The 18,643-nt window shown below is 43.9% G+C and overlaps 1 protein-coding gene across 2 annotated transcripts in view; it reads left to right on the top strand.

Annotated features, from left to right (window-relative positions):
• The window catches only part of slc18a2 (solute carrier family 18 member 2), a 170,676-nt gene that overhangs the window by 26,349 nt on the left and 125,684 nt on the right, over positions 1 to 18,643 (top strand). For both annotated transcript variants that reach the window (XM_078176169.1, XM_033613456.2), the window contains exon 3: positions 10,566 to 10,902. In XM_078176169.1, coding sequence (XP_078032295.1) covers positions 10,566 to 10,902 — 337 coding nt within the window. The remainder of the gene's footprint in view (positions 1 to 10,565; positions 10,903 to 18,643) is intronic.

The raw sequence follows: 18,643 nt of genomic DNA, 5'->3' as shown, positions 1-18,643 counted from the left end.
ACCCTGCAGAGGAAACTCATTTCGGCTGCTTGTACTCGCGATCTCGTTCTTTCTGTCACTACCCAGAGCTCATGACCATAGGTGAGGGTTGGAACGTAGATCGACCAGTAAATCAAGAGCTTCACTTTCTGGCTAAGCTCCCTTTTCACCACAACGTAGAGGTTAAGCGCCTGCATCACTGCTGACGCTGCCCCAATCCGCCTGTCAATCTCCCACTGTGAATAAGATCCCAAGATACTTAAACTCCTCCACCTGAGGCAGGACCCCCCCGTCATCGTTAAATTTAATACCATGTCCTTCAGTAACAGAGGTTTCCTGTACCGACTTTTAACTCTTCTGAATTGTTAAAACAAATATCAAGAAAATTTGAAAGGAATTGGCGATTAACCAGACGGGAAGAATCTCAGTTAGTCTGGGCAGACAGTCTCAAAACATATAAGAGGGGCCTCCGCAATGCCAGAGCAAACTATTACTCAGCATTAATAGAAGAAAATAAGAACAACCACAGATTTCTTTTCAGCACTGTAGCCAGGCTGACTGAGAGTCACAGTTCTATTGAGTCTTGTATTCCTTTAGCCCTTAGCAGTAATGATTTAATGAGCATTTTAAATGACAAAATTCTAACTATTAAAGGCAAAATTCATGACCTCTTGTCCTCAGATAGTACCTATCTGCCCTCAAACACAGCTGTAAGACCTAATATATATTTAGATAGCTTCTCTCCCGATTTCACTCTATACATGCTTCCCTTAGGTAACACCATAAGAAATCACTCTGTAAATTTTCATTGCTATGCGGATGATACACAATTGTATTTATCGATGAAGCCAGAAGAAACTAATCAATTAACTAAACTTCAAAATTGCCTTAAAGACATAAAAACCTGGATGAGCTCCAATTTCCTGATGTTAAATTCAGACAAAACTGAAGTTATTGTTCTTGGCCCCAAACAACTCAGAGACTCTATCTAATGACATAGTTTCTCTGGATGGCATTGCTCTGGCCTCTAGCACTACTGTAAGAAACTCTGAGTAACATCTGATCAAGATTTGTCTGTTAACTCCCATTTAAAATAAACTTCACGGACTGCATTTTTTCATCTGCGTAATATTGCGAAAATTAGGCCTATCCTGACCCGAAAAGATGCAGAAAAATTGGTCCACGCTTTTGTTACCTCTAGGCTCGATTACTGTAACTCTCTATTATCAGGTAGCTCTAGTAAGTCTTTAAAAACTCTCCAGCTAATTCAGAACGCAGTGGCATGTGTACTGACAGGAACTAAGAGGTGAGAAAACATTTCTCCTGTTTTAGCTTCTCTGCACTGGCTCCCTGTGAAATCCAGAATTGAATTTAAAATCCTACTCCTAACTTGTAAAGCTCTAAATGGTCAGGCTCCGTCATATCGTAGAAAGCTCATAGTGCCATATTATCCCAACAGAACACTGCGCTCTGAGAATGCAGGGTTACTTGTGGTCCCTAAAGTTACCAAAAGTAGATCAGGAGCCAGAGCCTTCAGCTATCAGGCTCCTCTCCTGTGGAACCATCTTCCTGTTGTGGTCCGGGAGGCAGACACCATCTCCACATTTAACACTAGACTTAAGGGGCTCTAGTTTCGCAGACAGGGCGAGGCGGGGGCGCAGCGCACCTGCGCTTCGCCAACTGGGTGTGGCCAGGCGGATTTTGCAAGTTTGGCACACACCGTGCGCCTGGCGCAACTACTCCTCTTTCCAACCTCCGTCCCTCCTACCTGCGCAAGTCGGAAAGAGGGAGGAGAGAAGGCGTGGAGTGGGTTTTACACACATCACACCAATCAAATGAGCCTTCTCCTCGCCCTTAAATGCACAGCGCGAAGGCGTAATGAGAGTTTACTCAATTCGCCATGGCAGAAGAGAGCAGCAGCGTCAGACGGCCAAACTTCTCCCAGGAGGAAACTGATGTTTTGGTCTGGGAGGTCTGTGTCCGAATATACGGAACTGCAAGAAGACCTCCACGGGCTGATGATAAAAAGGTAGCCTGGGAGGAGGTCACCACAATTGTAAATCAATGTTGCGTTTCTCTCGTGTGCGCGTGTGCTCCCTCTTTCTCTCTCACAGTCTCACTCTGTTTCTTTTCTTTTGACTTTTCTAAGATGACAGATGCTGAATATATACTCCCTATCTGATGCTGTGGCTGTTTGTGGTTGGCTGAGAGGGATGTGAACTCATTAGTTTGCAGCTGTGTTAATCAAATCAGGCTGGGTTTCCATTACGCGTGCCAAACGTGCCAAACGGTGCCAATCCCCTTTGATCTGACATCAGATGTGAGGGAACAGTCGATATAAAGATACATTTATGTGCTGATTGCAGATAGTTGCATTGAATAGTGGTTTTTGGGGTATTTATTGTATCGTTAATGTGCCTGATATTCTGGAAACCTGCCTGTGAGGTTTTGGTGACGTGTGCGCACTGTCCGCCGGTCAGCCAAACTTCAGCTTACACCGGTTGCGCTCCCCCTGCGCTGACAGTAGACGTGGTTTCAGCTGGCAAGCTTTTAGCGCACCTTCGGCGAAGCCTTTTGGCACGAAACTGTCACTGCGCCAAGCTCGATCTGTCAGCACCTCCCCCTGCTGCGCCGCCACACCCATTTCAGCGCACCTCGGTCTGCCAAACTGCCAAACTACCAAACTGAGCGCGCCTCGGGTTGCGCTGCTCGAAACTAGCTCTGCGTGGGGTTCGCCACCCTGCGCCACCCTGCGCTGCGCCGGGAAAGTAGAGCCCAAGACTTTCCTCTTTGATAAAGCTTATAGTTAGGGCTGGCTCAGGCTTGCCTTGTAATCAGCAGACTTGGCGTGCTCACTCAAAAAGTCTCAAAAAAGTAATAGGGTGCCGGTCCAAAAACCTGACAGCACTCACTTATAAGTGTAACACTTTTAATTTAATAAACTGCACAGCAGCAGATAAACGGATGCGTTTCAGCTCATAGCCGTCCTCAGCATTAAGTGGTTTGTGGGTGTGTCACCCTTTTAACAGAAGCCAGCTGGTTCCGATTGACAACATTACAAAGGTACAAATACAGACCATTCATAAATAATACATCGAATAGTCTAGATATAATAGAAAAATAGTCTAAGTATAATAGAAAGATAAAAAATCATCAAGTATATAATACAATATCAAAAAATCAAAATACGAGAAACTTTGTAAAAATCGACACCAACTTTTTGTCATGACCAAAAGTGTCAATAATGTCCAACAATATGCCAAAGACAACAACAATAGAACCTACATAGGTCCATATTAACGTAGTTAACAGATGTGTGACTAATAGATATGGTCCATATACTGTCTGTGAAAAGTAGTGAGTCTACATGTGCAGCTGTCAGTAGAGCCATGCAGATCACCCCAGACAATAATAATGGACCGCATACATATCACCATCTACAATTACAAAAAACATGATAACACCAATTTCTCATTTAATCCTTTCGGATGCTCAGTCTGTAAAAAATGGATCCAATAAGCCTCTCGCTGGAGGAGTTTCTCTCGAGACACCATGGCCAGCTGAATTAAAATGCCTGGCGATAGGTGACTTCTCGTCCTGGTTTCTAATGTTGCTTTTATGTTCTGAGATTCTGATTTTTAGTTCTCTTTTAGTCTTTCCTACATAACAGAAACCACATGGACATTTTATCAAGTAGACTACATGTGTAGTTCTACATGTGATCCTCCCCCTCACCTTAATTTTCCTGCCTGTGTGAGGGTGTGTAAAATGGTCCCCTTTAATCAGTGAATTACAATTTACACAGTTTAAATAGGCAAAGTTTCCCGGGGACAAGGAACTCAAAAAATGTGAGGGTTTGACATAAAAATCTGTTTTCACTTTTTCAAGTTTTCAAGTTACTCGATCGCTTATAGGCGAATAAAGAAGGGTTGACAAACTCACCTCCAACGACAGGGTTGCTTGACAGAATATGCCAGTGTTTTCTAACGCTGTCTTTAATCAACTGAGAAACTGGAGAAAAAGTGGTAGTTAATACAATAGACTTCTGACTGGAATGAGGAGCCTTGGGCTCAAACAAACTTTCCCTCTCTATCTCACAAACTTTGGACATACATGCATTCAATATCCTTTGGTCATACTTTTTTTCTCGAAAACAATCACATAACTCATGAGCCTGTTTTTGAAAATCTTCCTCTGAGCTGCAGATTCTTTTCAATCTCAGTGACTGACTGTAGGGTAAGCTCTTCTTTAGACTGTGTGGGTGATAACTGGAAAAATGTAAATAATTATTCCTGTCTGTCTTTTTACGAAAAACCGTGGTATGTAATAACTCTGATTTGTTCACCCTCACATCCAAAAAGGACACAGATACTCTGCTTGACTCTAAGGTGAATTTAATTGAATGTAATCTAGAGTTCAAATACTCATTAAAAGTTTCCAATTCATCAGCCGTGCCGGAAAAGATAAAAAACAAGTCATCAATATATCTATACCAACATTTGACTAGAGAGAAGTAGGGATTGTCACAGTAAACATAATCTGCTTCAAATTTACCCATAAATAGGTTGGCATAGTTAGGATTGAATGGGCTGCCCATTGAGACCCCCTGTTTTTGCAGAAAAAAATCTTTCCCAAATCTAAAATAATTTTTTGTTAGAACAACTTCAGACAATTTCATCAAAAACTCTGCAGATGGTATCTGTTGTACCCTTGAGTTCAGATAATATTGTAAAGCTTCTAGTCCTTCTTTATGTGGCACATTAGTGTACAAACTTGCCACATCCATAGTACACAGAAAGTCAGTTTCATTAATCTCACCTACATGCTTAAGTTTGGTCAAAAAATCAGATGTATCACGTATGTAAGAGGGTAACTGAGTTACTAGTGATTTAATATGAAAATCAATAAACTGGGAAATCGGTTCCGTGAGGGACCCTATGCCAGATACAATCGGACGACCTGGGACAGGCTCTTGACAACTTTTATGGACTTTAGGCAGAGTGTAAAAAATTGGCCGTATAGGATAGGCCTGTAGCAAAAACTTGTATTCCTCCTGGGAGATAAATTGACTACTTGCTGCCCAGTCAAGAGTGGTCTTAATTTCCTTTAAAAACTTAGGAGTGGGATCACAGCTGAGTGGGGTGTAAAAAGCAGTGTTACTCAATTGATTCATTATTTCTGCACAATATGCTTCTTTATTCTGTAAAACTATAGCACCCCTTACCTGCAATACGAATTACAATAGTGTCATTATTAGAGAGATCTTCAAGAGCTTGTTTTTCTTCAGGAGATAAATTCGAAAAGCATTTGTTAGTGTCAGAAGACAAAAGCCCAGACTTGATGTCATCTCCAACCAAACGGCAAAATGTTTGTACAGAGGCATTAGTCACTGGGGGGATGAAGGTTTAAATCTCTGGTCGGCTCGTGGTTCAACAGTCCCTCCTACTGCAATACTTGGATCATAGCGCACAGAAGGAGAACTGTGTTCAGGGTCTTTGCAAAAGAACGATCTCAACTTTACTGTACGAAAAAACGAGTTCAACTTTTGTCGTAAATGGATTCGCTTCTTTAGATGGCACAAAGGACAAGCCCTTCGATAACTGAGAAGTTTCTTGATCATTAAGCTGTCTCTTAGATAAATTAATTATGTTCGAGACCTTGGGGATCGCCTTGTGCGCCTGCTTGTGTCTCCTACCTCCCTGTCGTGTTGGCCTCCTCTTGCGGCCGCTCTGGTCTTGATGGTGCGCCGTGGTGGTGGCCCTAAAAAACGTGCCTGGCTGGAGGTGGCCTCACTCCCGGATTCATCTGTTGACAGCCCACTGGATGACTGGTCTGCCCCTCTCCTGTGCGTCCTATGTTAATCAGGCTTGCCTTGTACCTGGTTCGGCTGACTTAGGCCTAGTCTGCCGGGGGAACTCCTATAATACACCGGGCACTTTCTCTCCTTCTCTCTCTCTCTCTCTCTCTCTCTCTCTCTCTCTCTCCGTTGCTAGCACTCATGTCCTGATACTGCATCTCGCTAACTCGGCCGTATTGCATGTCACTAACTCGGCTTCTTCTCCAGAGCCTTTGTGCTCCACTGTCTCACAGGTTAACTTATATCGCAGTGGTGCCTGGATAGTGTGACGTGTGTCGTGTTGCTGCTGCCATGGTCCTGCCTGATGCCTCCTGCCGCTGCTGTTATCATTAGTCATACTTCTCCTGTTATTATACACATGATTATTGGCACATATGTATCCTATTATATATTAATATATACTTTCAACGTATTGTACCACAATAGCCGTAATTATTATTATAATATTATTACTTTCATTAATGTTGTTATAAGCTACTGTCCTACTGTCTGTCCTGCATCTCTCTCTGTCTCTGTGTCTCTTTCTGTCTCATTGTGTCATAGGGATTACTGTTAATTTATCATGTTGATCTGTTCCGTACGACATCTATTGCACGTCTGTCCATCCTGGAAGAGGGATCCATCCTCAGTTGCTCTTCCTGAGGTTTCTACCATTTTTTTCCCCCTGTTAAAGGTTTTTTTGGGGGGGAGTTTTTCCTTATCCGCTGTGAGGGTCCAAAGGACAGAGGGATGTCGTATGCTGTAAAGCCCTGTGAGGCCAATTGTGATTTGTGATATTGGGCTTTATAAATAAAATTGATTGATTGATTGACTGAAAGAGAGAGAGAGAGAGGGAGAGAGAGGAATGGAAGAAGAAAGAGAGAGAGAGAGGGGCAGCAAGGTGACTTGGTTGGCAGTATTTGCATCCGCCCCCCCAGTATTGGGAGAGATGTGTGTAACATGCAGTGAAGATCTGGGGTCATCATCTGCATACTGCATTCAGTTAGAAGCTACAAAAGTAATGTGAGCTGAACATACAGAGACTTGTAAAAACACCTCTCTCTCTGGTGAGGAGAGTCTCACAACAAGCATGGCTTGTTTGAGGGGGAAAAACGGTCGGTCAGGTGTTGGCTGCGGTCAGCAAGACGTCACCGCTACCTGCTTGACTGCAGGTGGCCCGGCTTTTGGACCTACCCCAGAGAAGGAGTTGGTGTACAGCTCAGCGTGGCACCGGGTGTCTAAACTGATAACAGAAACACAAATCAGCGCTTGACTAGACGTGGCTGAAAGTTACAGAGGAAAAGGCTCACAGTATTGTACGTGTGCAAAGGCAGTAACGGCATTCATCTCACAGACTGATTAAGCGTAGCTTGTGCAACATATAGACCGAGGAGCAGCTCTGTGTCTCTCTTAGTGTTGATGGAGACACTGTGAGTGAGTGAGTGAGTGAGTGAGTGAGTGAGTGGGGCAGAGCTGTGTAGAAAGTGTTAGAGAGGAGAGATGAACACCAAAATGTATTATGTGGCGCAACTTTACCCTATATCGATATAAACGGTATTGTCTAAATCTATATCTTGCTTGAAAATATATCGATACATTGTAAAAAATCAATATACCGCCCAGCCCTAAGAGAGCCTGTCCTTTAGATGGGCCAACACCAACCTCTCGGAGATTTTCTTGACCACAGATATCAAGGCAATGCGGTCATTTTTTAAATTCACTGATGATTGTGGACTTCACACAGCTCCAGTGAGCTGCTGAAGATTTTTTTTTATTTTTTTTTATATATATACTTTATTAATCCCTGAGGGGAAATTCAATTAAATTTTTCACTCTGTTGTCAATTACACACAGGTCCGAACACACACACACGCACAAATAGTGCCTATACATGCACTAAGTGGAGAGATGTCAGAGTGGGGCATGACGGGCGCTCCGAGCGGCGCCTTGCACCTCAGCAGTGCCCAGGAGGTGAACTGGCACCTCTCCAGCTACCAGTCCACCCTCCATATTTTGGTCCGGATGGGGACTTGAACAGGCGACCCTCCAGTTCCCAACCCAAGTCCTTATGGACTGAGCTACTGCCGCCACAAGATCTGTGTGACGATAGGTGTGACACATCCTCTCGGCCAGAGGGGTGGGAGTCAGAATGGGTGGGAAGTGTGAAGGTGGGCTTATCAAACCCACTAAAAAACACATTTAGGTAATTGTTTTCCACATTGTGAGGGGATCATCTCCTGTACTCAGTCAGTAACTCCAGTTTTGCCTAGTGGTCCATCTCCCTACAGGCTTAGCAGATTTTAGATATTGCTTGTAGGTCAGAGATGACTAGCCAGACAGTGATCAGAGAGTCCAAAGCTGCACAGTGGACAGAGCATGAGACTTCCCTAAGTGTTGTGTAGCAGTGGTCCAACGTCTTACTGTCATAGATGAGACACCAAATATGTTGTCATTATTTTGGCAATTAATGGCTGAAGGTTGCTCTGTTAAAGTCCCCAAGAATAATAAGCAGGGAGTCTGGATGTTTTTTTCTCCGCAATAGTAATATGGTCACTTAGATGTTATTATACCTCGCTGACACAAGCCTGAGGACGGAGGTATAACCAAAATGAACAATGAAAAGTTCTATGGTGAATAAAAGTGTTTACACTCAATGAAGAGTTTCTAGTTAAGGACTGCAGGATTTCTTCATCAATGACATCTGTTTTTTTGGGAAGGCTTTCCTTATCTGGCAAATTGTGATTTGTGACACTGGGCTTTATAAATAAAATTGAATTGAATTGAACTGAATTGAATTGAATTGAATTGAATTGAATTGAATTGAACACTAACCTCCGTGTATTTAGAAGCAGATTTCAGAAGAACTGGAAGCTCAGCAGATAGAGTGTTGGGGATATGTTTTTCAAGCCAGGTGTCAGTGAAGCACAGGGCAGCAGATCTGCAAAAAATCCGTGTTTGCTCTGTTCAGAAGCATGAGCTTGTTGATCTTGTTCAATCACAAGAGTGGACATTCACATAATGCACTGACAGGAGCTTAATTTTAAATCTCTATTGTGTTAGATTAATACCTGCTCAAGGAATACCTTGCTAGCATCTCCTGCTCATCATACACCATAGAGAGCTGCTGCATCTCCTCCAATTAATAGCTTGGTAAAGCACTGGTGAAAAACTATGGCAAGTTAGTTGTTGGATGTCATAGAGTTCCTCCCTGGTGAATGTAATCAGAGAAGGAAAGCAGAAAACAACAAATGAACAAAAACAGAAAACGTACCAGTGAGCACAACACAGTATCTGCCATTCACAGCACATTTCTTGGTTCTAACTCTTAATCAAAACTGTTTTTTAATGGATACACCACTCTGTCAACAGGATATAATCAGATGTTATCTACATTGTTCTTTACACATTCCCCCAAAATTTTGTCTCCTTCTGAAACTTCTGAAATATCTCCTACCATCTAATACAGTTGAGGTGAATGGAATATCTTTTGTAGCTGTTAAAACTGACATAAAATAAAATCACCAGCAACATTTCTTCTGGACACAGTGAACCAGTTACTCTGGATAATCCATACACGTCACTCAGTACATTTACATGCACAGTTAAGTGGAGCTACGGTTAGAGCTTGACTATTCCATTTAATTGGACTACTATCCTTGTCCCAGGATATAAGCACGGGAGGGTTATCTATTTATTGAACTAAGTGTGTCCCACTCCGCTATGATAGGTGCCGATATGCCCCCTTTCATCTTGTTAGTACTGGACCTTTTTCTGGTTGATCTATTACATCACAGACCAAACAATCGACAAACAAGTTAGCTACAGTTATCTAGGGGCAAACTGGACCATGGTGGACAACTTTACAGCTCTGTACATTTTTATTATTATTTTTTAAGATATTTTTAGGGCATTTTGCCTTTAATAGACAGGACAGGTAAGTTTGAAGAGGGGAGAGAGAGAGGGGGGATGACATGCAGCAAAGGGCCGCAGGCTGGACTCGAGCCCAGGCCGCTGCGGCAACAGCCATGTACATGGGGCGCCTGCTCTACCACTAAGCCACCGACGCCCCAGCTCTGTACATTTTGTCCGTCTGAAAATGCATGACTCTGGATCTAGATTTTGCCATGTTGTTACCGGCTTCTTTTTCTGTTATTTAATGCTTTCGACTTCCGGGTCAAAGCCCGGGGTGGAAACTGGAGCATGCGCAAAGCGCCTAGGCCAGTCTGGGTCAGATTGACTGTATACATGCACGAGTGATTTGACTCACAATCACATTATCTGGGTGTGTTAGTCCATCTTTGACAAAATCGATTTAGTATGATTTCAGTTGGACTAACATTTTTACATGTATTATAAAAGTCCAGTTTTAGTGGGACTAACACAATAAATCGAGTTTCTCTAATATCATGTAACTGTACTGACTGTCAACAGTAAGGCTGTAGTTTACCAAAGAAAATCTTGGTCCTCTTAAATTCTTCCTACTCTTCAACTAATCGATTGGTCGATGAAAAAAGAAATATACACACATATGGAATGTGTCAACCTTTAAGTGTCTGAAAAACCTTGGCCTCTTTGTAGTTTCTGTTTTTCTTCAGGGTAGTGTTTGTAAATCGACCTTGAAGAACCCCTTCTGGTTCTCTGTTGACATGATGTAATGACATCTGGAGTTGCAACATGCCTGTGAGCATCAGTCAGTGGTTACGTCATATTTCATTGTATCAATCTCTTCTTGCCTCTTTATGCCTGCTAGTTCCCATCATTCCCAGCTACCTGTACAACCTGGATGAGTCAGCAGACACGGTGCTGAAAAACAACACCTTGTCACAGCGGAGTCCTCCAGGTGCCTTCCAAAGCATTGTGTCCTTGTATGACAACACCTTGAGGACTTCGATCTCCAACACCACAGTCAGGTCGACCGACCTGGTCTCTACGGCCCCCACCACGACAGAGCTGCCACGCAACTCCTCCGACTGCCCCAAGTCCGCCAGCAAGCTGCTCAGTGAGAATGTCAAAGTGGGAATGCTGTTCGCCTCCAAGGCCACTGTACAGCTGATTACCAACCCCTTTGTAGGGCCACTCACAAACAGGTACGTTTTTGTCTCTTCTGTCTATGTCTTTATGTTTCTGTGTGGTGGCATAACTAATGTATCATTTACTGTTTGGGGAAATAGCTGGTAAAGGGTTTCTGTCGGCAATCCATCCATCCATCCATTTTCATCTGCTTATCGTGTCGCAGGGACAGTTGGCCAAGCAAAGCACCCCAGACATGCCTCTCCCCAGCACTTTCCAGCTCCTCCTGGGGGACCCCAAGTCGTTCCCAGGCCAGATGAGATATGTAATCCCTTTAGGGGGGTTGTGGGTCTGTCCCAGGCCTCCTACCAGTGAGACGCGCCCGAAACACTTCCAGCGGGAGGTGCCCAGGAGGCATTTTGATCAGATGCCTGAACCACCTCAACTGACCCTTTTCAACGCGAAGGAGCAGTGGCTCTACTCTGAACTCCCTCTGAATGTCTGAGCTCTTCACCCTATCTCTAAGGCTGAGCCCAGTCACCCCACGGACAAAACTCATTTTAGCCACTTGTATCCGTGATCTCATTCCTGAGCTCATGATGACCATAGGTGAGGGTTGGGACGTAGATGGACCAGTAAATTGAAAGCTTTACCTTCAGGCTCAGCTCCCTCTTCACCACAACTGACTGGCACAGCACCCGCATCACTGCAGAAGCTGCACCAAACCGCCAATCCATCTCATGCTCCATTCTACCCTCACTTATGAACAAGACCTCCAGATACTTGAACTCCCTCACTTGAGGCAGTAACTCTCCCCCAGCCCAGATAGGGCAATCCACCCGTTTCCAGCAGAGAACCATGGCCTCAGATTTGGTGGTGCTGACTTTCATCCCAACTGCTTCACACTCGGCTGCAAACTGCCCCATTGCATGCTGGAGGTCACAGTGTGATGAAGCCAACAGAACCACATCATTTGCAAAAAGCAGAGATGCAATTCTGAGGTACCCAAACCAGACCCCTTCCTCTCCCTGGCTGCACCTCGAGATCCTGTCCATGAAAATCACAAACAGGATCGGTGACAAAGGACAACCCTGGCAAAGGCCAGCACCCACCAGGAACGTGTTTGACTTTATGCCGAGTATGCAGACATAACTGTCACTTTGGTCATACAGGGACTGGATGGCTCACAGCAGCGAGCCCGGTACCCCATGTAGACTGGTTAGGCAAACTCCCAAGACCTCTCCAGCAGCCTCGCAAGGGTAAAGAGCTGGTCAGCCAGGACGGAATCTGCATTGCTCTTCCTGAATCAAAGGTTTGACAATCGGTTGGAGCCTCCAGCATCCTGGAGTAAACTTTACCCGGGAGGCTGAGCAGTGTGATACCCCGATAGTTGGAGCACACCCTCCGGTCACCTTTTTTGAAAATGGGAACCACCATCCCGATCTTCCACTCTGCAGGCACTGTACCCAACCTCCACATGACACTGAAAAGGCATGTCAGCCAAGACAACCCAACAGTGTCCAGAGCCTTCAGCATCTCAGGGCAAATCTCAACCACACCCGGCGCCTTGCCGCTGGGGGGCTTTTTAACTACCTCAGCAACATTTCTGTCTGCAACCCAGAACATTATTGCTGCCTTTCTAATAGTAGCCTATAAATTTGTATCAAAGAATAATCAGAAGAATCGGCTGAAACACAAGTAGTTGTCACATAATGAACAGAAATCATGCATGTTTGTGATACTCATCTAAAATCACAAGATGCCATTAGTCCTAGCATATAATTCAGTCTATGTTCTCAATCAATAAAAGGATACTTTGCTGATTTTCAACCAGATTTACATCATCACAGTGTGGGTTGTATGTGTGACCCAATGATACACAACCAAGAATGGACTGGAGCCAGAGACTGCTAAGATTTTATTGACTATGATAATTAAAGCCTGTCTCCATGTAACCAATTAGCAGCAAGGAATTTCAATGAAAGGCCTAAATGCAAACCATGTTAGAGGAGGGGTAGGGTAAATAGTCCAGTTAATGCATAAATCAAATCACCAATTAAAGGAATAGTGAACAATGTGGGACTAGACTGCATTGTTAGGAAGGACAGATATAAAACATAAGATGTAAGTACATGTAAGACACACAAAAAATGAATGGTCCCAAAATATGTAGGCAAATAATGTATAAACCAACACTACACATGAACCAAATCAACATGGCTCTGCATGGTTTACTTACTCACTGCAAGCTGAGGTGACTCAAACCACACAATAAACGATATGCAAGATGGCTGCCACTACGTCCCCCTTTACCAAAGCAGAAAAGCCCCACAAGAAAAATAAAACAGAAAACGGCTCATTCAGGTAACTGGTTAAAGCATACTAAACTCTACAACAAGTCTGGGGAAAACAGTGGTTGGCTCCTCTATAGTTTCCTTGTTTGAAAACTAAAAGAAACAAAAAGCACATTATTATACAAAAGAAAACTTTACAAGAAACATTTTACAAAACATAAAATAAAAAGTTATAGTGTAGTAGTGTTAGTGTAAGTAATTTCAAAGCAAATAATGTATCTTGCAAGACTGGAACACAATCTCCTCTGTCTCTGCCAGAGACATGCAGGTGACTGGGATATATTTTTATAAAACGCTATGTTAACATTTAATTAACAGGGACAAAAATCATAATTTTAAAACATCTTTGTTACACTTGGGCATGCCTTGTTTCTTGGCTGATGTGTCTAAGCAGTCACTCCAAGGTTTACACCACCAAACATGCAGAATCTACCAAACACATTTTTTACCATTATTTAATAAATTTTTAATATTATGAGCTATAAGAACTATTTCATTGTTCTGCAGTTTTACTCTTAAAATCATGTTTTCAAACACATTTAAAAATGAAGCATACCAATTTAAAGATGAAACAAAGGATGACCTCAGCTGCTGCTCAGCTGCTCTCTCTCAGGTGTGTCTATGAGTGTCAAGAAAGGCCCAGTTGAGTTTTTTGCCCCTTTTTATAGACTCTGTTTCCTGCCTGGGTTGAAGTGCTACACTGCCTGTCACCTTCCCTTCCACATATGTGTTAAACTTCCCTCTATCTTGTCAGTGCCCAGATCTCCCTGCTCATTTGCCAGTGAAAAAGAGCTAAACTACAGTATGTGCTCCTTTATTTGTGAATGCTCGCAACCATCATGGACACACAAAGAGTATTGATGCAGATCGAGAGCCACCTCTCTGACCTCTAGTTTCGCAGACTGGGCGAGGTGGAGGCGCAGCGCACCTGCGCTTCGCCAACTGGGTGTGGCCAGGCGGATTTTGCAAGTTTGGTACACCGTGCGCGCTGGCACAGCTACTCCTCTTTCCCACCTCTGTCCCTCCTACCTGCGCAAGTCGGAAAGAGGGAGGAGAGAAGGCGTGGAGTGGGTTTTACACACATCACACCAATCAAATGAGCCTTTCTCCTCGCCCTTAAATGCGTCACGCGAAGGTGTAATGAGAGTTTACTCAATTCGCCATGGCAGAAGAGAGCAGCAGCGTCAGACAGCCAAACTTCTCCCAGGAGGAAACTGATGTTTTGGACCGGGAGGTCCAAGCTTGCAGTGTCCGAATATACGGAACTGCGAGCAGACCTCCATGGACTGATGATGCAAAGGTAGCCTGGGAGGAGGTCACCACAATCATAAATCAATGTTGTGTTTCTCTCGTGCGCGTGTGCTCTCTCTCTTTCTCTCTCGCAGTCTCACTCTGTTTCTTTTCTTTTGACTTTTCTAAGATGACAGATGCTGAATATATACTCCCTATCTGATGCTGTGGCTGTTTGTGGTTGGCTGAGAGGGATGTGAACTCATTAGTTTGCAGCTGTGTTAATCAAATCAGGCTGGGTTTCCATTACACATGCCAAACGGTGCCAATCCCCTTTGATCTGACATCAGATGTGACGGGACAGTTGATATAGAGATACATTTATGTGCTGATTGCAGGTAGTTGCATTGGATAGTGTTTTTTGTGGGTAGCCTATTTATGGCATCGTTAATTTGCCTGACATTCTGGAAACCTGCCTGTGAGGTTTTGGTGACGTGTGCGCACTGTCCGCCGGTCAGCCAAACTTCGGCTTACACCAGCTGTGCTCCACCTGCGCTGACAGTAGACCTGGTTTCAGCTGGCGAGCTTTAAGCGCACCTTTGGCAAAGCCTTTTGGCACGAAACTGTCACTGCGCCAAGCTGGATCTGCTGACACCTCCCCCTGCTGCGCCGCCACACCCATCTCAGCGCACCTTGGTCTGCCAAACTACCAAACTGGGTTGCGCTGCTCGAAACTAGCTCTGCACGAGGTTCGCCACCCTGCGCCGTGCCGGGAAACTAGAGCCCTCTGTCTCTCTCTCTCTCTCTCTCACTCTGTCTCCTCTCTCTCTCGCTCTCTCGCTTTTGCTCTCTCTCTCTATCGATCTCTCTCTTTCAAACTCAGACCAACCAACAAGGGCTAGGGCTACGTAAATGCTTATAAATCAAAATTGGCTTAAGGGATTGAAACAAAACTTGGTGCATGTGTTTGAATGCTACTGCTAAGCTTTGTTACACAGTCTTGGGATATTCTGCCACTACGGGGTGCCACAAATACAAAAATGTTTATATCTCATAATTTGTCTACAGGGCTTTGTATGACATTTGGTTCACGGGATCTAGGGTCATGACTCAATCGATGCATAAAATTTCGTAATGACTGATTAAAGTGGGCATGGCCTATTACAACACATGTAAATTTCATATTCCAAACAAAAATAAGTAGACCTAGACTAGTAGTCCTACAAAGCTGAAGAAATCAAAGTAAATCAGTGTGCGGTGGTTTATGTTGAGGAAATTATTCAATCTTAAGTAAAATGACAAAGCCCAGGGCCAAATATGTGATTCAGATTTACATTTGTGTTTGGAAAAGTTAGATACAGAATAACATTTATGGTCTTATCTTCCAACACAAATTGAAAAGAGACAGACTCCCTTTTTAAGTTCCAGAGAGGAAAATCAAATGATGGATGTGTTAAACATGTCAGTGTAATATCATGTTGTCCCTAGTGTAGTGGTTAGAGTACTCGGCTTCCAGGGTTTGAATCCTGCTGGGGTCGACGTCAGCAAAGATCAGATTCCTCAAGGAGGCTTCAGGATAAGAAGTACCTCTGGAGCAAAGTCCTCAATGCGTCTCAAGCCCGTTGTAGATGGGAGGCTCCAGACGTAATGGCGGAGGTATTCATTCAGTCGTGTGCTACAACAGATCCAATCCTACCGAATCTAATACAGCATATTTCCTGATTATGTGTGATTGCGTGTGTGCAAGTGCAACTGTCTGTTTTCATGCATGGATAGCTGGATTAGTCACTCTAATTTCAACCAGCATATCTGAGTGTGATAGGGTGTGACACATGTCAATCAACCAAAACACCAAAAAAACTATTCTCATGATTACCCCTGAGGCAGGCATAATAAATTGAGACACTGAACGTTTCCACTTTATACTGGTCTATTGTAATTCTGCTGGGTTCAGTCAACTCGGCAGCACTAAGCAGGATAAGTCGGATTTTGTCAAATCTTTAAAAGACTGCATCCTACACACTACACTGTGATGGTTTAGATTTGGGTATCTGATATAATAATCACTATAATAATAACACACAACAACTAGTTATGGCCAAGATAGAACCATTATCATGTAATTAGGTGGAGCACAGTGGCTGACTTATCAATTTACTAATTTACTATATACACTGCTCAAAAAAAATTAAGGGAACAAATAAAAGTGATATCAGGTGCAATGGAGAGGCAAAAGCAAGACAATCCCCAAAAAGGGAATGTTTTTACATGTGGTGGCCATAGACAGTTGCTCTCTCCTCATCCTTCCTGACTGATTCTTCTCTAGTTTTCTGTGCTGCTAGTGTCACTACTGGTAGCATGAGGTGGTACCTGCAACCCAATCAGGTTGTACTGGTAGTCCAGCTCTAGGATGGCCCAATCATACCTGCAGTCGCCAGAAGGTTTGCTGTGTCTCCCAGCACAGTCTCAAGAGCATGGAGGAGATACCAGGAGACCAGCTGTTACACAAGGAGAGCTGGACAGGACTGTAGAAGGGCATCAACCCAGAAGCAGGACCGGTACCTGCTCCTTTGTGCGAGGAGGAACAGGAGTAGCACTGCCAGAGCTCTACAAACCCCTCCAACAGGCTACTGGTGTGCATGTTCCTGACCAAACTGTCAGAAACAGATTCCGTGAGGGTGGCATGAGGGCCTGACATCCTGTAATGGGACTTGTGCTCACAGCCCAGCACCTTGAGCCCATTTGGCTTTTGCCAGCGAACACAAGAATTGGCAGGTCTGCCACTGGTGCACTGTTCTCTTCACAGATGAAAGCAGGTTCACACTGAGCACACGTGACAGGCATAAAAGAGTCTGGAGACACCATGGTGAAGGTTATGCTGCCTGTAACATCATCCACCGTGACCGGTTTGGCGGTAGGTCAGTGATGGTCTGGGGAGAAATATCCTTGGAGAGTCGCACAGACCTCCATGTCATAGCCAACGGTACCCTGACTGCTGGTAGATACCGAGATCAAATCCTTAGAGTGATTGTCAGACCTTATGCTGGTGCAGTGGGCCCAGGGTTCCTCCTGGTGCAGAACAATGCCTGGTCTCATGTGGCCACAGTGTGTAGACAGTTCCTGAATGATGCAGGCATTGATGCCATTGACTGGCTCTCGTTCCCTTGACCTAAATCCAACTGAGCACCTATGGGACGTTATGTATCAGTGCATCCAGCGCCACCAAGTACTGCCACAGACTGTCCAGGAGCTCACTGATGCCCTGATCCAGGTCTGGGAGGAGATCACTTAGGACACCGTCCACCGACTCATCTGGAGCATGCCCAGACAGTGTCGGGAGTGTATACAGGCACGCTGGGGCCATACACACTACTGAGTCACATTATGAGATATAAGTTGGATCAGCCTATGATTTCAATTTTTTTACTTTGATTTTCAGTGTGATTTTGAATCCATCCCTCAGTGGGTTGATGATTTTGGTTTCTATTGACTGTTGTTACATCATTTTGTTCTCAACAAATTATACTGAGTGAATCAGTAAATATTTTGAGCTCCAATAATTCTTTCATCAAGATCTAATGGTTTAGGTTTTTGGGGCTTGGAACTTAATATATGGCCTTAATGATAGGCCAAAAACAACAGAAAAATTATTAAGATAAAACCTACCAGAACAGAGCCAGTCTGAAGACTTGAGCAGAATGTTAGATAAATGTTTAGGTGTGAGGGAGAAACATGGATGCTCAAACGTTACTGGCACTCACCTCAAAAGCAATATTTAGTGTCTCAGATGGGCACTCAGATATGCTGTAATTGAGGCAAGGAACATTACTGGTTCTTAGTCACCTTCCCTCCTGACAGAGGACAATACAAGGCAAGTCAAGCATGCCAGGTATCTCCAGGGGAATACACTGGCTCTCATGTGCATGGCAGCTTTTAGCATCTTATTAAAAAAAAATGTTGTCATCCTCCTCTTGTTAAAATGTCAGGCTAACAATTTTCGCTGGCAAGAATGTGTCAGGCAAATGCATGATTTCTGCAAATGTTTAGTGTTTATGGTGTTACAAGACACTTTTTGCTAAGCAGTTTATTTTTATTGTTTTGGCTTTTAGGTAATGATTTCATATTTCTCCATGGTGGTGCTACTTGCTGTCTGACACCTCATACACTGTTGGAGATAGTCTACATCCTCCATTCTGGTCCTAGTTGACCATGGCAATAATGTATTAGAACTGAC

The sequence above is a fragment of the Epinephelus lanceolatus genome, chromosome 17 (genome assembly GCF_041903045.1).
Source record: "Epinephelus lanceolatus isolate andai-2023 chromosome 17, ASM4190304v1, whole genome shotgun sequence".
Lineage (NCBI taxonomy): Eukaryota > Metazoa > Chordata > Actinopteri > Perciformes > Serranidae > Epinephelus > Epinephelus lanceolatus.
Note: the sequence above shows the minus strand (reverse complement) of the source record. Positions and strands in the feature narration are given on the sequence as shown.